The 24,274-nt window shown below is 35.8% G+C and overlaps 1 protein-coding gene across 1 annotated transcript in view; it reads left to right on the forward strand.

Moving 5' to 3' along the window:
- The window catches only part of LRBA (LPS-responsive vesicle trafficking, beach and anchor containing), a 785,611-nt gene that overhangs the window by 162,726 nt on the left and 598,611 nt on the right, over nucleotides 1-24,274 (forward strand). The window contains exons 23-28 of the mRNA XM_011956584.1: nucleotides 8,027-9,088; nucleotides 10,071-10,249; nucleotides 11,372-11,525; nucleotides 11,952-12,132; nucleotides 16,414-16,535; nucleotides 16,980-17,087. Coding sequence (XP_011811974.1) covers nucleotides 8,027-9,088; nucleotides 10,071-10,249; nucleotides 11,372-11,525; nucleotides 11,952-12,132; nucleotides 16,414-16,535; nucleotides 16,980-17,087 — 1,806 coding nt within the window. The remainder of the gene's footprint in view (nucleotides 1-8,026; nucleotides 9,089-10,070; nucleotides 10,250-11,371; nucleotides 11,526-11,951; nucleotides 12,133-16,413; nucleotides 16,536-16,979; nucleotides 17,088-24,274) is intronic.

Here is a 24,274-nt window from a genome sequence, read left to right on the forward strand (position 1 = left end):
CACACACACACACACACACACACACACACACACACACACACACACACACACACACACTAGCTGGGATGGTGGCATGCACCTGTATTTCTAGCTACTCAGGAGGCTGAGGTGGGAGGATCACTTGAGCCCAGGAGTTTGAAGTAACATAATAGTGAACTGTGATTGTGCCACTGGACGCCAGCCTGGGTCACAGAGCAAGACTCAGTCTTTTGTTAAAAATTGAAACATTAAAAACGTAAAAATAGATACACAAATACATATATTGTATTACAGTTGTCTGCAGGCTTCTGTACAGTAAATAAGCTATATAGGTTTGTAGCCTGGGAGCAATAAGGTATATTATAGAGCCTAGGTATATAGTAGGTGATACAATGTAGGTTTGTGTAAGTACACTCTATGGTGTTCACATGATGAAATTGCTTAATGATGCATTTCTCAGAACATGTCTTCATGATTAAGTGATGCATGACTATAGTTTTGCTTAGTTTATATGTTTCTTTAGTCCAGTGACTTACGCCTTTAAACAGATCTTGAAATTTTTCTGAAGAAAATAGTTGCTTTAAGGAGAGGCTTCTAGTGCCTGCCTGCTTTTGACCAAGAACCACACTGACTCAAGTTTTAGTATTCATTTATAAGATGGGATAATGCTAAGTTAATCATGGAGTCTTTTTATCTGAATAAAACTAGACCTATCACTTTTTGCTGTGAAAGTATACTTTTAAAAATACGTGCTAAAACATTATTTATGAGAGGGAAAACAGAAGTTTAAAGTTATAAGTTGGTTCTTATATTTGTTTACGTTTTATTTTAGTGTTTCATATATGTGTTTTAATTTTATTCTTTCGTGTGGATTTTCTTCATTTTTAAAAGGCTTTTCTGTTTCATGAGGCTTATACAAAGTAATTTATTTGAATGCTGTTAAGTTTTTTGGAATTTTAAATCTTTATAACTATTTTTAAAATAGAAACTTATGCCCTAAGGCTCTTCAAATTATTGTTTAATAAAGCTTAGAGTAGAACTGTAGTGATTCAGTAAGTAGGTGAACAATTTTTAGCAGCTGTTAAAAATTCCACTGGAATTACTGGAACAAAATTTTCTTTTCTCTAAAAATATCTACTCTGAAGATTTTAAAATACTTTTATACATACAGTATTGAAGTGATGCTTTTTCCTTTTTGCAGTCATTTTGAATCTCAATATCACAAATTTATAACATGGTTCTTGATAAAGAACTGATGTGTAAAGAACTAATGTTGCAGAATGGGATAGCTTTTGCAGAGTTACATCAGGATACATGCTGCTGCTATAAAAAGCCAAAGAAACTCAATTGCAATTTTATTGTCCAGTTTGATAGATTTCCTGCCACCTTTGTAGCAGGGAAGCTGTTTGTCACTGTATACCTCTCCTCCAGCAGCTGAACTGGGTTTTATAAGCCGTAATAGGCTCTTCTAGTATAACTGCACTATGTTGGTTACTTTGATCTCAGGGTTTTAAAGTGTGCACCTAGTAACCTTTGTGATTTCATTGTCTTATTTGTTGTCTAGGTTTTCATTTTTTTTGTTTGTTTTTGGCTTCAAATTGAACATTTTTCTGTGCTTAAGTAATACCTTTTTCACTGGATATGATAAAATGCTTTTACTCATTAATTAAAATTTAAATTAAGGCATTTAAACTCTTCTGAATTATGATAATTTTCTAAACACATTATTTTCTAAACAAAGAAAACTAACACCTTAGATACTGTATTTTGTGTAGACTCATATTGCCACAAGGTAGAATGGGTTTATCACTTAAAATGAATAAAGATTAGTCACGCTAGAGTTAAAAGTATGATATGAATTGGATTTCCTCCTAAATAGTGAATTTGAGGATAAAGTCCTTAATTATCTTGGATTATTTGAAATATCTGAATATTTTACTTGCTATTTACTGTAATCTGATGAAATATCTGAAGTATAAATTTCAGTCACTGTAAAAACTACCATTTAGATTGGGTAAAAGCATGTGGAAATAAGATTTTTTTTAAAAAGAATTCTCTAATTGCTTTATTGAAATTATTTTTAAAATCATAAGATATGAACTGGCATATAGAAAAATGTTTATGTGTTTATGGTGACTGTATGATAAGATTAAAAGCGACTTATTTGAAGAAATTTCAAAAGTTACAAAATTGGCCGGACATGGTGGCTCATGCCTCCCAGCACTTTGGGAGGCCGAGGCAGGTGGATCACTTGAGGCCAGAGTTCGAGACCAGCCTGGGCAACATAGTGAAACCCTGTCTCTACTAAAAATGCAAAAATTAGCCAGGAGTGGTGGTGCATGCCTGTGGTCCCAGCTACTAGTGGGTGAAGGAATGAAAATCACTTGAATACGGGATGCTGAAGCTGTAGTGAGCTGAGATCATGCCATTGCACTCCAGCCTGCGTGATGGAGGGAGATACCTCACAAAAATTACAAAAAAAAAAAAATAACGTTTGAAAACGTTACAAAATTTCCACATTTCATGGATTGTCAGCACTTTATACCTTATTTAATTACTGACTAATTCTTTAAAAATACCTGATTTCTGTGTGAGTGTTTGTGTGTGTGTTTTTACCAAATTTAAATGGTACTTTAAAAAAAAAAAGAGAGAGAGACAGGGTGTTGCTGTGCTTCACAGGCTAGAGTGCGGTGGTTCTTTACAGGTGCCATTTTATATAACACACTATAGCCTCATACTTCTTGGCTCAAGTGATCCTCTCCCTTCAACCTCTCCACTAGATAGGACTGCAGGTATGCACCTTTGTTCCTGGCTAAAAGTATTCTTTTAAAGTAGGCTTTAACAGTTTAAAACCAAATAGCATTTATTATTTCAAAAAAATTAAAATAATAGGTTTTCATTACAGGAAATCTTGAACCCAGCAGAAATGCATACACACAGAAAAAAAAAATTACCCATTATCCAAACACCTTTGTGTAACTTATTATTAACATTTTGGCGCGAGACCTTTTAGTCTTCTCTTTTATACATAATCTACACATACATATTATTTGCTAACAAAATGTGATCATATTTTTACTATTTTAGAGTATTATTTAATGATATCTTTCTTACATGAATTTAATGTCTGCATATTATTTCACAGTAAGGAGCATAAGATTCAGCTTTGATGTAACAGTTGAATGTTATCAGACCACTTAAAATTCTAGGAAGGAGTGATCGTGTAAATGATTCAAGTTTTCTTTTTATATTCCAGCATTCTCCAAAATTGTATTTAGAAAAATTGATGGAAGAGAGATTTTAAAAATCTGTTGATTTATATTATAGTCATACTTTATCTGTTCCTTGTCATTGAGCAATGATGAGCCTGGTTCAATACTGTAACCCTTATTTTGTAGGATAAATTCCTATAAGTGGAATTTCCAGAGGAAGGAGTCTGTACATGTTTTAAAAAGTTTTAGTAGATATTGCTAAATTGCCCTCTAAAAATTTGTTTCAGTTTATACTGTAGATTTGCTTGAAAGCATCTGTTTAGAATGTTTTTGAGAAATTAAAATTGATCAAGATGACTTTTTAAAAAACGAAAAGATTAGAAGTTATTTGCTGCAATATTCTTTTGTCAGTGTTCTTCCTATCTTTATAAATGGAGATAGTACTACTGACCTTTAGAATTGCTCCTTATGATGTCAGTAATGCTTGATTTTACCATTATATCTGTTACCTATACCATTGTTGTACATCAGAGTCTCTATAAAAGATCTCATGAATGTGGTGGTAGTCATTTTGACTTACATTCATTGATAATACATATGGGAAGATCCACCTGTTTTTGAAGATATATGTTATTTATCAAAGATTGGTAACTTAATCAGAAGTTAACATCATATTTAGCTGGTATTTTCATATGAAAACAGGCACTGAAAAAGATGAATTTGCTTAAAAACAAAGTCCGTTGCTAAACATTGCCTAAGAGTTTAAAAAGTCTAAATTTTACAGGTTATACGGTTTTAATATATAGGTTAAAAAGATAATATTAACATCTGGATGTATTGTGTTTATCTTTTATCTACTAATTAGTAAATTTGAGTGCCAATTAAGTTGAAAGTAATGGCAAAAAACATGTTATAGTCATTAGCTCATAAGTATCTTTAACTAGTAGTTTATAGAAGTGCTTTCTAAACATTACAAACAGCTATAGATTAGCTATCACATGATTGTGAAGATTAATGACTAGTCTTTTAGCTGGGTAATTTAGAACAATATCTGGCAATTAATTGGAAATTATCAGTTTTAAAGTCACAAATATCTTAAGGAAAACAGCACCCAAAAAGGTAATACTGATAATTGTTCAATTGCAAGTTAGCTTTTAGACCATTGGATAAATTAAATTAAGGGCAAATTTGAAAATCAACAGACTTTAGAATTTTAAAAGCATTTCAGATTCTGAAGGTAAATGCTTTTTTATCTATGGTTTTATACTCTGACTATTAGTCAAGTATGAAGTGAGAATAAATACCTTTTCAGATATTTGAGATCTCAAAACATTAAGAAAGGATATACATCCTTTCTTAAGGCACTGCAGGATATTGCACAAAAGGAGAGAATAATACAAAGAGAAAGAAATGAAATGTAAGAAACAAGAGACAACACAGAATAGAGATGAAGGGGATCTCCAGGACTGTGGAAAGGGAGATCCCAATAGCAGCTATGTAGTAGACAGATGACAGTCCATCTGGACTGGAGCAGTTTTACTCAGGAGAGGTGGACCTGTATTCTTATTAGGAGTACTTAGCTTGCTTGCCTTCATCATGTGCTGATTAAATTCCTGTTTTCCTGTCTAAAGTGAATCACCTGAAGATTCTCACTTCACTCCACAAAAACATGCTGTGCTTTGACCTACTTCTTAGGGTAGAGGTTCACCATGGTGAGCTTAGAAGTGAAAACCGTCAAGTATTTTATGCCAAAACACTCTACCTGGCATACACCACCTCTGATTCTCCAGTTCTCTTGACCTCTGTATTTCCTGTATTTCCTAATGACTTGCCTAAGACTTCCCAGAAATAGCTTTACATATTCTCTCAAATCAGCTGAAGCCTTGCTGCAACTCACAGATTCTGTGTATCTTGTGTTTTCTTGGGAGCCTCACTTGTGGCAGTATTGCTCTTTAAAATACAATTGACTAGATTTGTGTTAGATGTAGTTTTTTAAACTAAACATAATGGGTAAGTTTAGTATATAGCAGTAAAACTGTCCTTTAAAATTATCTCCCAAAGCTCTATCCTCCAGGTAAAACTGTTAACAGTGAACAACAGAAATATCAGGATAGTGATTTCCTTCTGATTGTAGTGGAGAAGTAGGGAGTACAGTTTGGGCAGGGCACGTAGGGGAATTGTGAGGTACTGGTAATGTTTTACTTCTTGACATGGGTGATAGGTATGTGAAATTAAAGAAAATTGTTGTTTTTTAACCTGTACATATAAATTACATGTACTCATGTTTATTGATCCATTGTATAATACAAATTCTAATAAAATCAAAGCAAATGATTATTGAAAACTAAAGTCATTTTATAACACAGGCTATTGTGGAAATAAATGGCCTATTTTCAAAATGACTGTGAGGTTGGTAATATGTAACTTGCTTTCTTTTCATAATGATAATTGTTTATTCGTGCAGAAACGCTCTGTCTAAAGTCAGTTTTCCAAAAAGTAGACTAACCAGTCTTTTTTTTTTTTTTGGAGATGGAGTCTCACCTTGTCACCCAGGCTGGAGTGCAGTGAGTGATGCTATCTTGGCTCACTGCAACCTCTGCCTCCTGGGTTGGGTTCAAGCAATTTTCCTGCCTCAATTTCCCGAGTAGCTGGAATTACAGGTGTGTGCCACCACGCCCAGCTAATTTTTGTGTTTTTAGTAGAGACAGTGTTTCGCCATGTTGGCCAGGCTGGTCTCAAACTCCTGACCTCAGGTGATCTGCCCACCTCGGACTTCTAAAGTGCTGGGATTACAGGCATGAGCCACCATTCCCAGCCACTGATCTTTTATAAAGGGAAATCAGGTTGTCTTCCCTACACTCTTAATTCTCAAATGGCTCTCTTAGAATAAAATACAGTCTTTAACACAGTCTATAATGTTCTACAATCATCTAGCTCGTGGCCACATCTTTGACCTCATTTTCTTTAGTTCTCAGTTTATTGCTTTCTTGTTATTCATCATGCATACCAAGCTTATTTCAGCTCCAGAGTCTTTGCATTTGTTCTTCTCTGCCCCAAACTCTTTTCTTTTTACATGGCTTGCTCTCTCTTTTGTTCTTGCCTTTGTTCAAATAGAACAGAGAGGTCTGCTGCAGTTACACTAGTAAATACACCTTCTCACCCAGACTTTCATCACAGTTCTTCTCTGTGTACTTCCCCCTCCCTTCAAAGCTCTTATTACTATTTGACATTATCTTACATATTCGTGTGTTTATTTTCTGACACCTTCATTAGAATATAAGTTCCATGAAGTCAGGAACAATGTGTTCATCACACAATGCCTGGCATGCTACCGATGTTCAGTAAATTTTTGTTGAATGAATATGAGGAATTGGTCAATTAAAATACAGAACCCATGTCAAATAAAATATTGTCATTGTGAATGTAAAAGAAATGGATATTTTGTTAATGTGATTATGTCATTTTACTGCTTAGTGAGGCATACATGCATTTATTGTTGAAATATTATAAAAACATTTCTAAGTAGAATTAAGAACATAGTTACAATTAGGAAAAATACAAATATTCACAGGAAAATATTTATTCCTGGAATATTTTTGTTTTTAGGTATATCACATGGCATGAATGTTCTGTATATGTCATGAGTAAAGGCGAGTAGATATCGATAGAAGGAACTTTTTGCATTGAGAGTCATTTTTACTTTTGTTTGTTTTTCATCTATGTGTATACTCTTGTGATTCAATAAGGCCTATTGGTTTTTGTGGATAAAAAGATCAGCTTTTCTACCTTGATTGTCCTACCGTCCTCTTATACTATGGCTCAGTAAAGATTTATTGAATGAATGTTCAGTTTACTCTACATAATAATGTAGATCACAGAAACAAACACTTTTGGGATAAATAAACTATAATTAGGCTTATACTTTCTGCATGTGTTATAGTTTTTTCTGGCATTTTTGTTGCAAGGGGTGATGGGGGTTACCATTGAAACACCAATGGAAATCACATGTTGGTGGCTATGAGATAATCCGTAGAGAGATTTTAAAAATTCTAAATCTTGTGCCATTAACAAGTACAGCACTCTCTAAAAAAAAAAAAAAAAAAATGTACTTTTTCAGTTTTTTTTCCATTTGGGTAAAAGGCAAAGCATGATATAGGAACGTTCATGGTGCCTAATATATATAGTAGTCACTCAGATATAAATGGAATGAATAGATGTATGGATGGATCAATTGAAACATTCAAACTATTTTTGACCAAACTTTGGACAATTATGGTTAACTTTTGGAGGAAGGGCTGGATCTTTTTTCTCCCATTGCTAAAAGAATTTGTTTTCATTAGCTTAGTGAGATAATGGTTTTGTAGCTTAATAGATATATGTAGAGCTACTGTAATGGTGAGCATAATTAATTGATGTTTTTAATCTCTCCTGTGGACAAGTCCTGGGGAAATTGGTATTCATAGCAGTTGAAACAAGGTTATCCAGTGCATAAAGCACTTCCCAATAGTACATACTTAAATTCTGGTACAAGTTATGGTGGCCAGTAGAATAGTGTATCCTTTTCCTATACATCTTTAATAATAGGCTAAATAATTATATTCTTCTTGTGGTTTCATGCTATGCTAGTACTTGTTAACATTAAAATTGGCTGTAGTTTTTAATGAATATTTAGATTTCTGTGATTGACTTACATTTATCATTCTACTAAAATAAAATATAGGAAAATTACGTTTTATTGTATTATATAAAATATATATTTGAAAATTAATTTTATATTTTGCATTCTGTGTTCATTTCTCATGCATATTTTAACTGAATGTACATTTTTCACCTAGGTCACTTTTGAAATACACAAAGAAAACCTTGCCAATATATTTAGGGAACAGCAAGGAAAAACTGATGAAGAAATAGGGCTGTGTTCTTCAACTTCATTTCAAGCAGCCTCTGGCATTAGAAGGGATGTTAACGTTTCAGTAGGATCCCAGCAACCAGATACGAAGGATTTTCCTGTCTATCGTGATTTCACCACAAATGGTAATGAAAATTCAAGTATAGAGAAGACAAGCTCACTAGAATCTGCATCTAATATTGAACTGCAAATTACTAATGCATCTTATGAAGAAATGAAAGCTGAGCAAGAAAATCAGGAGTTACCAGATGAAGGCACTTTGGAAGAGACACAGACAAATGAGACAAGGAATGCAGGTGATTTAGAGGTATCTTCTGACTTAATGGAAGCTGTGACTATTTCCTCTAATTCTTTTATAACGCCTGGCAAAGATTCAATGACTGTCAGTGAAGTAACTGCTTCTATAAGTTCTCCTTCAGAAGAGGATGCTTCAGAAATGCCAGAATTCTTGGATAAGTCTATAGTAGAGGAAGAGGAAGACGATGATTATGTGGAACTGAAAGTAGAAGGCAGTCCTGCTGAGGAAGCTAATCTACCCACAGAGCTCAAAGATAACAGTTTGTCTCCAGCTGCATCGGAAGCCAGTGAAAAACTGGACATGTTTGGTGATGATCACAAATTAGTATTTCAAGAAGGAAAACCTGCTGCTGAAAAGCAAACTGATGCTAAAACTCAAGATTCTAAAGATTCTGGAATTCAGACTATGACAGCATCAGGGTCGTCAGCTGTGTCACCAGAAACTACTGTTTCCCAAAAAGCTGTAGAATCAGACCTTGGTCGCATGCTGGAGGAAGGGAAGAAAGCAACTAACCTCACTGGAGAAACCAAATTACTTAGTGATTGTCATGGCAGTGTCTCTGAGGCTTCTTCTTCTGAGCAAAAGATTGCCAAGTTGGATGTTTCCAGTGTTGCTACGGATACTGAGAGGCTGGAGTTGAAGGCCAGTGCAAATGTGGAAGCACCTCAGCCTCATCGACATGTGCCTGAGGTGATTTTATATATTATCGTCTTCAAGTATTTTTGCACTGAGTTAAAACAGATCATGTGTATATACTTAAATTTATTTTATTTTGAATTTGGTTCACATGCTACTTGCAATTAAATAAATGCAATGAATGTGAAGATTGTATTTCAGATCGTTAGCACAGTGTTTGACAGTGAATGTGAGTTCATTAAATGACAGCTTTTATTATTATTTTTACCATAACCTCACCAAAAGTTACCACTTTGAAGGATTGGTATCATTTTAGTTTATAAAACAAATATTGGAAACACTTGCATTATACCTTTTATTTGACTAACCCAATCCTAGTACATTAGTTTTCCAGCAAACTCTAGGGCCACCTACCTGCCAATGTATAATTTTAGTTGCCAAGCATGTGATTTAGAAGTGTCTTATGAAGTCTATAAGAGAGAGGAGCCTTTGTGAGATCTAGAGGCACAGCCTTCTCCTCTGTCTATATCTCAGAGTGACCCATGAGACAACGCTTGGTAGCATGTTGTCATTTTCCACTTTATTCAATTCTTATCCTCTATCCCGCCTTCCTTTTTTTTGTTTTTGTTGGTTGGTTCTTCATTATGTTATCTCTGTTTTTATTCTTCATTCTAGCCACTTCATAATCCAGATGCCACTTAGATTTTAAATACTGCCTTTCTTTTAGGCTAAGGCTAAAAACTAAGAACTGTTACTTGATTCCTTTATAAAATGCTACATGGTGGTAATGCTTAACATAGTTCCAAGCTAATTACTTTCGAATTGCGGTAGTTTCGCACTTTTGATAGCTTTGCTTACATATACTAAAATATTAATGTTATTACTCATTGATAATTTTTCTCTCTCTAATTTGGTTCTTATAGTGTCTTAAAAATGTGTTAGATGAATTGCATAGAAGCTACTAAGTTATTTACATTGCTAAAGCCTCCTGCTGAAGTTGAACCTATTTTATTACTTTTTAAATTTTCTGTATTAGATATCAAGGCAACATGAGCAGCCAGGGCAAGGAATAGCACCAGATGCAATTAATGGACAAAGGAGGGATTCCAGATCTACTATGTTTCGTATTCCTGAGTTCAACTGGTCTCAGATGCATCAACGTTTGCTCACTGATCTATTATTTTCAATAGAAACAGATATACAGATGTGGAGAAGGTTTGTCTATATGTTTATTATGGAAGATGTATATAAACCTAGTCTTGATTTTCAAAGAAATTAATTAATTCCAGACATTTGGTTAAAAAGTAGAATAGAAATTATTCTGTGGTAGGGTTTTACTGAATTAACTTTTATTCTCCATTATAAGAATGGAATCCTTATCTGGATTACAAAAATGTGAAAAGTAGAGATTTCTCTTTTAAAAAATCTGTAGTAGATTTCCTGTAGCAATTTTATGGCATGGAATTCACCAGAAGGTAGGTCTATCAAGCTGGTTTATTACTACAAGTATTAAAAAATAATTGGTATAGGCCGGGCGCAGTTGATCAAGCCTGTAATCCCAGCACTCTGGGAGGCTGATGTGGGCGGATCACAAGGTCAAGAGATCCAGACCATCGTGGCTAGCAAGGTGAAACCCTGTCTCTACTAAAAATACAAAATTAGCCAGGAGTGGTGGTGGGCGCCTGTAGTGCCAGCTACTCGGGAGGCTGAGGCAGGAGAATGGCGTGATGAACCCGAGAGGTGGAGTTTGCAGTGAGCCGAGATTGTGCCACTGCACTCCAGCCTGGGCAACAGAGCGAGACTCTGTCTCAAAAACGAAAAATTGGTATAACATTATCAGTATTTCCAGTGTATTTTTAGCCTTAAAAAAATCTGTGTACTTCAGATTATCCTCCATTGTATGATTTATGATTTTAAAGGTACCTAATATATTTCTTTTTATTTGTGTAAGATTCTTGTTATGTTTAAAAGCATTTTATAGGCATTACAGAAGAATATTCATTTTTAATAGCACATTTACCACTATTTACCTCATAATTTTTGTCACATGATTTCTTAGTTTTGGTCCTAGTTAGGATAATTTTCTTTTTGATATCCAGTGTAAAATGAATAGTATTTATGTTTCAGCACTGAAGGAGGGCATGGATAGTAGCTTCTGATATGGAATGGTCTGTTTCTTCTGAAGAAGTATACACCCCCCCAAATGCCTGCTGCATCATCTTCCTTCAGTTTTCAAGATGAAACAAAAGCACCTTCTTATCTTCCCTCCCCTCAAGTAGGCAAACTGTGATTTCCTTCCTTTAGCTTTATCAGTAAACATCATTTATCTTTGGACAGCCATTCAACAAAGACAGTTATGGACTTCGTGAATAGCAGTGATAATGTCATCTTTGTACACAACACAATTCATCTCATCTCTCAAGTGATGGACAATATGGTCATGGCTTGTGGGGGTATACTGCCATTGCTTTCAGCTGCTACATCGGCTACAGTAAGCACTTAATTACTATATAAAATTGGTGTGAAAACATAAGTGTTATGCAACTTTATTGACTAAAACTTAAATGTGGTGGTTACTATGCATCATAGGTGCTATAAATAAAAAACAATAGGATCTTTTACTTGAGAGGACCTTAGAATCTGTTATAGTAATGAAAGAACTAGAGAGAATGTTGATTCCCTAAGTGTGAATCAGCTAGTGAAGAATATGGTTCATGATGTTTCACCTGCATGTTTCTGTTGCTCCTCTTCATCCCCTGCCCTTTTTAGATGAAATAATAGGTATAAATCACTCTGTGTTACTAGGTTTCTGAAAGTCTGACTTCTTATACAGTTTATAAAATTTAGGACTATATCTGGTAAAATTATTTTTTTCAGGATATATATATATATAAATGTCAAACTGTATTCTTTACAGCATGAACTGGAAAATATTGAACCTACTCAAGGCCTTTCAATAGAAGCCTCTGTGACATTTTTGCAGAGGCTAATTAGCCTTGTGGATGTGCTTATATTTGCAAGTTCTCTCGGCTTTACTGAAATTGAGGCTGAAAAAAGTATGTCATCTGGAGGAATTTTGCGGCAGTGTCTCCGACTAGGTGAGCTGTTGAAAACCTTTGGGAATTTACTAAAAGAAATTTTCAGTAATTCAGAGATGACACTGAAAATTATCCATCTTCTGTTGGTGAGAAAATATGTGTTAGCTGATTTGTCATATGTTACTTTTTAATGTACCTTTTAATGTACATAGTAGTAGTTGGTAGGTTGGATGGGGAAGAAGGAGGATGTATTTTGAAAAATTTACTAAGGTGATTTTGGTCAGGAGTTTCTGCTCTCCCCTATCCTTTTAATTTTTATTATATTTTCTTTTTTCTCCCTGGGATGGTGGTTCTGCTTTGTTGCCAAGGCTGGTGTCAAAATCCTGGGCTCAAGTGATCCCGCCTCCTCATCCTTCCTAGTAGCTGGAATTAGAGGTGCTCCGCTATCTCATTTTGCTCTAAAGTAGTGCTTCTGAAATTTTAAGGAGATACATAAACGTAAGATGATTAAAAAACACAAGGTCATTCACAAATTTGATGATCTTGTTAAAATGCAGATTAGATTATATAGGTCTAGGCTGGGTGTCGTGGCTCACACCTGTAATCCCAGCACTTTGGGAGGCCAAGGTGGGCAGATCACCTGAGGTCCGGAATTCGAGACCAGCCTGGCCAACATGGCAAAACCCGTCTTTACTACAAATACAAAAATTAACCAGGTTTGGTGGTGCACACTTGTAATCTCAGCTACTTGGGAGGCTGAGGCATCAGAATCGCTTGAATCTGGGAGGTGGAGATTGCAGTGAGCCAAGATCGTGCACTGCAGCCTGAGCAACTTAGCAGGACTCTGTCCCAAAAAGAAAAGGTTATCGAGGTCTAGGAAGTCCCAGGTGATGTTGATGCTGCTTCTCTTACAAACACACTTGAATAACAATATTAGAAACTAGCATCATTCAAGTACAGCCTTTATTCAAAAAAGCTGTGGTAATTTGTTAAAGCAGTAAATAAAATCATGAAATCTCTCTTCTTCTCCTCCTGGAAACACTTCTTCCCTAGGTAAAAGTAAAAATACATGAAATGACTTTTTAGTGTTGACTTCTTAGGTGAAACAAAAAGGAAAAAAACAAAAACTTTTTTTTGCATAACTTTCTTTCTATATAGTTGTAAATACCGAGACTTTGTTAAATGATTTGATTATTAAATGAAGAGAAAATGGTGAGGAGAGAAGTCACAAAAAATGGAAGCAAACCATCAGGAGCCATGGTCATATGAAGAGATAAAGCACCTATGAAAACATACATGGAAGTGGAAAATCTAGTTAATGATGTATTTTTCATATTTAGCAAGAATATCTGTTACATAAACTAATGTATACCTGTGCTTTTCACCACAAGTATAATTTTTACTCAAAATGCTATTCAAAGTATTTAATAGCATTTAGTTTAAACATCAAATTCCAAGTATTTTATATTTAATAATCAATGGTATATCCAGCTATTCTAAATAACTTGGAATAACAATTTATAGATAGTTGTTTTAAAATTTAAGAGACATTCTAATTGTGAGCATAACAAAAGCTATCATTTATTGACTATTGTCATTTGTCATTGTTGATTTTCGCGGTGACAATTTTGTCCTTTTTATTCATGAGGAAATTGAAGATAAAAGAAATTGGGAAACTTATCTATAGCTAAAAAGCTCTAATTGGTGAAGGTAGAATTTGAATAGTATACTTTTGTTTAACTAGTGCTCCTACTCTTTCTATTGTAGTATATACTTCTTTAATCTTTCTATTAGTATTATAATTAAAATATTTAGACTTTATTGCTCCACGTGTGCCATTTTCAAAGCCTTTTCAATTTCCTAGAAAGAGTACATTTCTACTTGTAAAAGTACAAGGCTATACTAGCAAAGCTTTACTTAAGAATCATCAGATTCAAAGGCTAGGGAAATACTCTTTGTTCCTAGTTTTTCATAGCCATGGAAAGAATTAAGAGATAATTTAATCTACCCCAGTACAGTCTGTTCTATATATGGAAATGAGACTTAAAAATGACTTGTCCAAGATCATTTAATAGAGTATAGTAAGCAAAGTAACAGTCCAAACGTGTGATATCATTTTTAAAAAAATTGTATTTGTATAAATTTGTGGGGTACAAGTACAATTTTGTTACATACATGGATTGCTTAGTGGTGAAGTTAGGGCTTTTAGGGTATCCGTCACATGAATAATATACATTGTTCTCTCTCCTTCTCCCTCTTTCTTTCATTTCTTTCTTTCTTCTTTTTTTTTTTTTGACACAGAGCCTTACTCTGTCGCCAGGCTGGAGTGCAGTGGCAAGATCTCGGCTCACTGCAATCTCTGCCTTCTGGGTTCAAGCGAGTCCCCTATCTCAGCCTCCTGAGTAGCTGGGACTACTTCATACCCAGCTAATTCTTTTTTTTTTGATACGGAGTCTCACCCTGTCGCCCAGGCTGGAGTGCAGTGGCCAGATCTCAGCTCACTGCACGCTCCGCCTCCCGGGTTTACGCCATTCTCCTGCCTCAGTCTCCCGAGTAGCTGGGACTACAGGCGCCCGCCACCTTGCCCAGCTAGTTTTTTTGTATTTTTTTAATAGAGACGGGGTTTCACTGTGTTAGCCAGGATGGTCTCGATCTCCTGACCACGTGATCCACCTGTCTCGGCCTCCCAAAGTGCTGGGATTACAGGCTTGAGCCACCGCGCCCGGCCACACCCAGCTAATTCTTTGCATTTTTAGTAGAGACGGGGTTTCACCATGTTGGCCAGGGTGGTCTGGATCTCCTGACCTCGTGATCCACCCGCCTCGGCCTCCCAAAGTGCTAGGATTACAGGTGTGAGTCCCACGCCCAGCCTGAGTCTCCATTTTCAATCATTATACTCCCTCCATCCATGTGTACACACTATTTAGCTCCCACTTATAAGTGAGAACATACAGTATTTGTCTTTCTATGTCTGACTTGTTTCACTTAAGATAATGATCTCCACTTCCATCCATATTGCTGCAAAAGACATGATTTCTTTCTTTTTTGTGACTGAATAGTATTTCATTGTATATATATACCACATTTTCTTTATCTAGTTATCTGTTGATGGACACTGGTGTCCTCATTCCTGTTGTTTCCTGAGTTTGGGGTTAGAAGTTAGGATGGCAGCAATAAGAGTAACTGATTGAAACCAGGAAATGAAGTGTGATTTTTAACTTTGTAGTACAGACCCAAATTTGATTTTATGCAACTTGTGAAAAAGATTGTATGGAAAGTATTTCCTGGGTCTGATAGCAAATTTGACAAAGTAAAATATTTCTTGGGTCTGATACCAAATTTGACAAAGTTGTATTCCATATTCTCTCTTCCCTCCACTTGTTCCCTCCTTCCTTTCTTTCAACTTTTATTGCTCTCTTTGGGCACCTTTCAGAACACTTTCTTTCTAAATTCTCATGCCTGCTAGCCATGTGATACGCCAGTGATTCTTTGTGAAGTCTTCACTTAAGTTTGCTATTTTGTTCCTAATTTGCTCTCGCTCCTTTGCTCAGTTTAAGTACCTTGAGTGCTACAGATTTGGAGGGAATTTAAATGATTACATGGTATCAAGCAATTCATAGTGAAGGGTACATAATGTAATTCATCATTTAAAATCCAAAATTAATTTCTAATTAATCTAACTGCCTGATTTGTGGGAGCTTTAGGTAATTTTAGACTGTATATTAATCAAATTCCTTTTCCTGTCTCCCATTTTCTAAGCAGTTTTAATGAAAGCTAGTAAATGCTGGACCCTATAAAGCTTCTTAGAAAAGCTATGTCCTCTATCAGTCTCAATTAATATGCTGTAATGATGCAATATAAGAAAAACCTCAAAGTTTCTGGTTTAACTAATTTACTTTAATGATGATAGTAGAAGATTATTACCTAGACTAGTTCATGGTAATGTGCTTTGTTCCATATATTTTTTCCATTTCTTTCAATTCTTTTATTCTCCATCCTTTTCTTAATAAAAGATTGTCCCAACTAGCTTAGTTGAGATCTAAGAAACAGTAGCCTATTTTTAAGATTCCTGAACTGATTTCCTTTCAGCAAACCCTAAAGGTTTAGACCACTAGGCCATACTGCCTCCCTAAAGCTTAACTGGGCCATAGCATGGAAGCTAACAATATCAGACAGCCAACACTAGGCGATAAAGTCTAGGGACATTTTACGAATAAGCTGAATGTCTTCTGTTTTGAATAAAATCTTATGTAAATCATATCGTGTAGTTGATGTTTTTCACTTCCATAATCTTAAATATTAACTTTTCTTTCCCAATCTTTTCCTTAAAATAAATTACAGTTTGTGCAGTAGCAGTAAGGAATTGCTTGGAGTGTCAACAGTATTCACAACTGAAAACTAGGGGAGATAAAGCCTTGAAAACAATACATGGCCTTATTCACTTAGGGAAATCTGCAGCGAAGGTAAGTGTACACATTAATTAATTTTCAAAACGCATACTCCTGTTTTACAATTAAGATTTTTATTTGCTCATTTCAACATAAAGTTAAATAAATCTGGCAGAGATTAAAATAGTTACTTTAGGCCTGGACATAACATTCACATATTTGTGTTTAAATATACAATAAACATTTGTTTATACTTAATCTTGTCTCCTTTTCCCAATGTTTACTTTTCTTGTTTCTGTGATGCTTTTTCCTTCAAATATGTCATTTTTTCCTGTATGCCATCTTTCTCCACCTCTCTGCCCAACCCCTCAAAGGAGAAAGAAGCATACATACAAAGTGGGGAAAGGAATGCTATAACTTTGCTTTTCTGGTTCTTGGAATACTGTGTTTATTTTTAAAGTATATCTGTGTAATGTGTATATGTGTATATATATATACTTTTTTTTTAATCTTAAATAGAGTCCAGTGGACATTGTGACTGGCGGTATATCTCCGGTAAGAGATCTTGACAAGCTTCTACAGGACATGGATATTAATCGACTAAGGGCAGTTGTTTTCAGAGACATAGTAAGTTACAATATTTCTTTCATGTACTCTCTTAACTGTTGCATATTTCCTCTGAGGCCTAATATATTGAGATTAAAAATTCTTTGTGATATCAAATAGTGTAGCAGAGATAGAAAGGTCTAGAAACCAGTTCTTTTGACAGTGATTTTAGAAACAATGACAATGATTAGAAAGGATAGTTTATGCAAAGGGAGCTAGTAGATCAGTGTAATGATATTGAAAGGAATAATGCATTATTACATAGTCAGCAGTCTAAGTACTATACATGTATTCATTAAGTCCAACAACTTCTTGAGCTGTACTATTGTAATTTCCATTTTATAGATGAATAATCTGAGGCACATAGAGCTTGAGTAACATCTCTAAGCTAATGTTGATAAACAGTGATAAAATCAGGATTTGAACCTAGCAGTCTTAATTCTAAAATTGATGCTCTGAATGTAATAAAATGTTGAACTTCTGAGTGGCATGTTAATTTACTGAATATTGGATATTTTTTCCTCAAAGGTATACTAATGTGATAAAAAGGTGCATGATGAAATGTTGCTCTCAGTTTCGTGTTTCTAATTTTTTAAAGATGAAAAACAGTTTTGTTTCAGCTGATTTTGATAGAAAACTGCTAATTCTTATGTAGAAAATTTAAAGTCATGTAGAAAATATAAAGACGGAAGTAAAAATTAATTTGTAATTGTTCTCATCAGCATTTGGAATATTATCATTAGTAAATATTAGTTGAACACTTACTATATGTTTTACATATATATTTCTTATAGACTTTCTAACCTCAATTTTTCTTTTTCCCCTCCCTTTTTTTCCGATAGTTTGGTTCTCTTCAGTTCTTGACTAGGTTTTTATACACATGTAGAATTTGGAGTATTATCACTACTTAATAGTATTGAATACTTACTGTGTATTAAACATAATACTGGATGTTCTTCTCAGGGGTCCCCAACCCCCAGACCACTGATATGCACTTAGGCTACACAGCAGGAGGTGAGGTGAGCAGAGGGTGAGGAGTGAAGCTGAGCTCCGCCTCCTGTCAGATCAGCAGGAGCATTAGATTCTCATAGGAGCATGAACCCTATTGTGAACTGTGCATGCGACAGATCTTGGTTGTGTGTTCCTTATGAGAATCTAGTTATAAATGTAATGCACTTGAATCATCCTGAAACCATACCCCCTACCCCCACCCCACCTCTTACCCCCCACAGGTCCATGGAATAATTGTCTTCTATGAAACCAGTCCCTTGTGCCAAAAAGGTTGGGGACCACTGCTGTATATGTATGTTTAATTCTCACAATAATTCTGTGAGGGAGTTAGCAATATTTAAGTAATGTGCTTAAGATTATGCAATTAGTAAGAGGTGAAAGTGAGTTTAGGACTTAGGGAATTTGATTCTTGAAATTTTGATCTTAACTAAAAGGCTATACTACCTTCTTAGATCTCAGTTCTCTAGTAGCTGTTATTATTCCTTTAATTAAGAAGGCATCAACTTTTTTTTTCCCCCTGGAATCCTTTGAATGTGGTCAATTTGAGGACCAAATGTTGCTGTTTTCTCCTCTGTTCACTTTTTTCCCATTGGGCAGGTTCTGAGTCTATTGTCCATAACTGTGTATTTCCTAGAATGATCTTTAAAAATCTAGAATAGAATTAGTCACATGTGGTAGCACATGCCTCTAGTCCTAGCTACTTGGGAGGCTGAGTTGGGGAGGATCGCTTGAGCCTAGGGGGTCAAGGTTACTGTGAACTATGATTGTGTCACTACACTCCAGCCTGGGCGACAGAGCGAGACCCTGTCTCTTAAACAAACAAACAAACTGGAATAGATGATGTTACTATTTTTCTTTCAGAATTCTCTAATAGCATCTTTTAGTGGTTAAATGGAATCCGAACTCTTCACAGTGCCTCGGGATGATTTGGCTCTTGTAAAACCTTCTAACCAGTTATTATATTACAATGTTCTGCAAACAGAATTAGAATATCTCTTTTACTACATGATTACTGAAAGTGATAAATAATTTTAAGTATTTTGTGATTATAAAAGTTATATAATCACCTTATAGAAGTTTTAGAAAAAAAGAAAACACTATATTTTACATGCTAGAGTTTATCCTCTTTAGGGAGCAAAAGGAACCTTTGATGAAAAAGGAAATGACTGGCCGGGCGCGGTAGCTCAGGCCTGTAATCCCAGCACTTTGGGAGGCTGAAGCGGGCGGATGACAAGGTCAGGAGATCGAGACCATCCTGGCTAACACGGTGAAACCCCGTCTCTACTAAAAAATACAAAAAACTAGCCAGGCGAGGTGGCGGGTGCCTGTAGTCCCAGCTACTCGGGAGGCTGAGGCAGGAGAATGGCGTAAACCCGGGAGGCGGAGCTTGCAGTGAGCTGAGATCTGGTCACTGTACTCCGCCTGGGCAACAGAGCGAGACTCCATCTCAAAAAAATAAAATAAAATAAAATAATTTAAAAAATAGAAAAAAGGAAATGACCTAAGATCGAGGACATAAAGAAATTTCTACCTTGAGGTTAAGAGCTAAGTTTTTTAATCACCCTAATCTGAGTTCAGATTTGCTTTTTTACATACTATATGTCCTTAAGTAAGTTGCTTTTCTAAGCCTTATCTTGTTCAAGTTTGCTAATAAAAATATATGTGAAATACATAGCACAGTGCCTGGCATACAGTAAATACTCAATAAATGACAGCTACAATGGAAAGCAAATTTATTTCAGGACTTAGGATTTAAATGTAAAAGATTTATGGGATATTTTTTATTTGAGGCCAAAAATCGGGCATATACTGTAAACTTCATGTGGTAGTTAGTAAACATTGAACATATTAATGGGCTAAATAAGGATTTAGATTGGCATAACTAATTTATAATGGACTAAGAAGTTAAGGACAAGTAAATTATTTGTCTGCATTTTGAATATTAATGTCGTTAGCAGCAGTTATTAGATGGCAGAATTGTGTGGCAGAAGAACATGGCTATGCCTAGAGAAAAGGGGTGGTTTATAAAAAAGACAAATGGACCTTTATTTTTTCCAACAGACTAAGAAGTCATTACGCATGAACCTGCAAAATACCATACATTTTGTCAGATCATGGATTACAAATATGTTGAAGAATTGCATCAAGTGGATATGTTCAAATTGAGCCTATCTTCTGTTTCTCTGAAATTGATTATATCCAAATTTTTTGACATTAAGTATTAACTATTAGTCTCATTTTTACCATTAGTTTCCATTTACAGACATGCGTTATTTTATTGTGCTTTGCTGTTGCACATTGCTGATTACTGGATTTTTTACAAATTGATGCTTTTTGGCAACTCTGTCGAGCTAGTCTATCTGTGCTATTCATCCAACAGCATGTGCTTATTTTATGTCTTTATGTCATATATTGGTAATTCTTACAATATTTCAAATCTTTTCATTATTATTATTTATCTGTTATGATGATCTGTCATCAGTGATCTTTGCTGGTACTATTGTAATTGTCTTGGGGCACCACAAACCACACCCATTTAAGACAGTGAACTTAATAAATGTCTGACTGTGCTACGAACTGGCCATTCCCATCTCTCCCCCTCTGCTTGGGAGGGGCCATTCCCCTCTCTCTCTATTCCCTGAAACACAGCAATATTGCAATGAGGTCAATTAATAGCCCTACAATGGCCTCTCATGTCTCTCACTTTAAATAAAAAGCTAGAAATGATTATGCTTAGTGAGGATGATATATCAAAAGCTGATACAGGCCAAAAGCTGGGCTTCTTGTGCCAAACATTTAGCCAAGTTGTGAATGCAAATGCAAAGTTCTTAAAGGAAATTAAAAGTAAACGATTACTCCAGTGAGCAAATGACTGATAAGAAGTAAAACAGCTTTATACTGTTAAGTTGAAGAAAGGTTTAGTGGTCTGTATAAAAGATCAAACCAGCCACACTATTTGCTTAGGCCAAAGCCTATTTCAGACAAGGCTCTAACTCTCTTCAATTCTGTAAAGGCCAAGAGAAGTGAGGAAGCTGCAGAAGAAAAGTGAAGCTAGCAGAGGTTGGTTCATAAAGTTTAAGGAAAGAAGCTGTCTCCATAACAGAAAAGTACAAGGTGAAGCACTAAGTTCAGAAGAGCTAGCTAAGAAACTGATGAAGGTAGCTACTAAGCAACAGCTTTTCATTGTGGACAAAACACCTTTTATTGGAAGAAGATACCATCCTGCAACATTCCTAGCTACCAGGAAGTCAATGCCTGGCTTCAGTATTACCAAGGACAGGCTGATTCTCTTGTTAGGAACTAATACAGCTGTTGACTTTAAGTTAAAGCCAATGCACATTTATCATTCTGAAAATCCTGGGACCCTTAAGAATTATGCTAAATCTACTCTGCCTGCGCTGTATAAATGGAATGGCAAAGCCTGGGTAGTGCATCTGTTTACGGCATGGCTTACTGAATGTTGTAAGCCCACTGTTGAGACCTGTTTGAAGAAAAGAGTCTTTTCAAATTATTACTGCTCATTGATAATAAACCTGGTCACTCAGAGCTCTGATCAGATATGCAAGGAGATTCATGTTATTTTCATGCTTGTGAGTGAAATATTCATTTTGCTGTTCATGGATTAAGAGTCATTTTGACTTACTATTTAAGAAATACTTCGTCTTATTATTTAAGACATAAATTTTATTAGACTGTAGCTGCTATAGATAGTAATTCCTTTGATGGATCTGGGCAAAGTAAATGGAAAATCTTCTGGAATTGATCCACTATCGTAGATACCATGAAGAACCCATGTGATTCACGGGAAGAAATCTACATATCAGTGTTAACAGGAGTTTGGAAGAAATTGATTCCAATTCTCATGGATGACTTTGAGGAGTTCATGATTTCCATGGAGGAAGTCACTGCTGATGTGGTGGAAATAGCAAGAGAATCAGAAAGAGAAGGAGAGCCTAAACGTGATTGAATTGCTACAATCTCATGATAATACTCCAACAAATGAAGAGTTGCTTCCTATGGATAAGCAAAGAAAGTGGTTTCCTGCAGTGGAATCCACTCATGATGAAGATACTGTGAACATTGTTGAAATGATAAAGGATTTAGAATATTACCTAAATGTGTTTGATAAAGCATTAGTAGGGTTCAATCCTGTGAGTGAAATGATATCAAACAGCATTGCTTGCTACAGAAAAATCTTTTGTGAAAAAAAGATTCAGTTACTGTGGCAAAGTTTGTTGTCTTATTTTAAGAGATTGCTGCAGTTACCACCCTCACCCATCAGTCAACATCCATGAACATGGAGACACAACCTTCTACTAGCAAAAAGATTGTGACTCACTGAAGGGTCAGATGATTGTTAGCATTTTTAAGCAATAAAGTATTTTTAAATGGGCCGGGCGTGGTGGCTCAAGCCTGTAATCCCAGCACTTTGGGAGGCTGAGACGGGCGGATCACGAGGTCAGGAGATCGAAACCATCCTGGCTAACACGGTGAAACCCCGTCTCTACTGAAAAATACAAAAAACTAGCCAGGTGAGGTGGCGGGCGCCTGTAGTCCCAGCTACTCGGGAGGCTGAGGCAGGAGAATGGCGTACACCTGGGAGGCAGAGCTTGTAGTGAGCTGAGATCTGGCCACTGCACTCCAGCCTGGGCCACAGAGCGAGACTCTGTCTCAAAAAAAAAAAAAAAAAAGTATTTTTAAATGAAGGTATGTGCATTTTTTTTTTTTTAGATATAATGCTGTTGTACAATTAATAGATTACAGTGTAGTGTAAATGTAACTTTTATATACACTCGGTAACCAAAATATTTGTGTGACTCACTTTATTGTGATAGCCACTTTACTGCAGTGGTCCGGAACTAAACCTGTGGTATCTCCATGGTATGCCTGTATTTATATCTGATAGGGAACAGTGTTCTTCATATTCTTATTTTAAATTTTAAATTTATCTTCTACTTGAGCCTTTGCTTTTCAGAGTTTGATGCATAACCTTGAGTTTTTTCTTTAAATTAACAAGTTCAAACCTATTTGGGAAAGTTCGTAGAATAGTAATGTGTGTAGGTTCTCCTTGAAGATGGGGAATTTGACTAGATGAAGAGGTCAGTGATACACAGATACATAGGTGACCGGTAGAGCTAGAATGGAGCCTAGGCCCTTCAAGAGGTCAGTCTAATTTGTCTGCTTTCTCATACTTTATTTTTAATCCTGATGCATAATTGTTTGTACTGTTTAAAATACTCTCAAAAATTTCTTTGTGGTCAGGTGTGGGAGCTCACACCTATAATCCCAGTGCTTTGGGAGGCCAAGTCAGGAGGATTGCTTGAGGCTAGGAGTTGGAGACCAGCCTGAGCTACATAACAAGAACCTGTCTCTTCAAGAAATTAAAAAACAAAAATTAACTGTGTGTGGTGGTGTATTCCTGTAGTCCTAGCTACTCGAGAGGCTGAGGCGAGAAGATCTCTTGAGCACGGGAGTTCAGGGGTACAGTGAGCTATGATTGTGCCATTGTACTGCAGCCTGGACGATGGAGTAGGACCCTGACTCAAAAAAGAAAAGAAGGAATTCCTTTGACATCATATTCTGTATCTAATAGCTTCTTTTTTTTTTCTCCTGCATGTTTATTTTTTAGCACTTTTATTGTGATATTTTATGTATTTTAGCTTTTATGATTATAGATAAAAATAACCAGTTATCCTCATATTGTCATGTATGTATGTACGTATATATATATATATGTATGTATGTATGTATGTATTGAGATGGAGTCTTACTCTGTCACCAAGACTGGAGTGCAGTGATGTGATCTCGGCTCACTGCAACCTCTGCCTCCTGGGTTCAAGCCATTCTCCCACCTCAGGCTCCTGAGTAGCTGGGATTACAGGCATGTGCCACCACACCTGGCTAATTTTTATATTTTTAGTAGAGATGGGGTTTTACTCTGTTGGCCAGGCTGGTCTCAAACTCCTGACCTTAAGTGATCTGCCTGGTTTGGCCCCCCAAAGTGCTGGGATTACAGGTATGAGCCACTGCAGCTGACCTGTTTCATGTAGTTATAATTACTATTTGTTTGATTAACATTATAGTGTGTATTAGGACATATGTCTTTAGATTGAATAATTTTTAAAAATGAGCTAGCTTCTCTCCATGTTTTGCAAGTATAAAACCTCTTATTTAGGGCCGGGCGCGGTGGCTCAAGC

This window comes from Colobus angolensis, unplaced genomic scaffold (assembly GCF_000951035.1).
Source record: "Colobus angolensis palliatus isolate OR3802 unplaced genomic scaffold, Cang.pa_1.0 Scaffold111, whole genome shotgun sequence".
NCBI lineage: Eukaryota > Metazoa > Chordata > Mammalia > Primates > Cercopithecidae > Colobus > Colobus angolensis.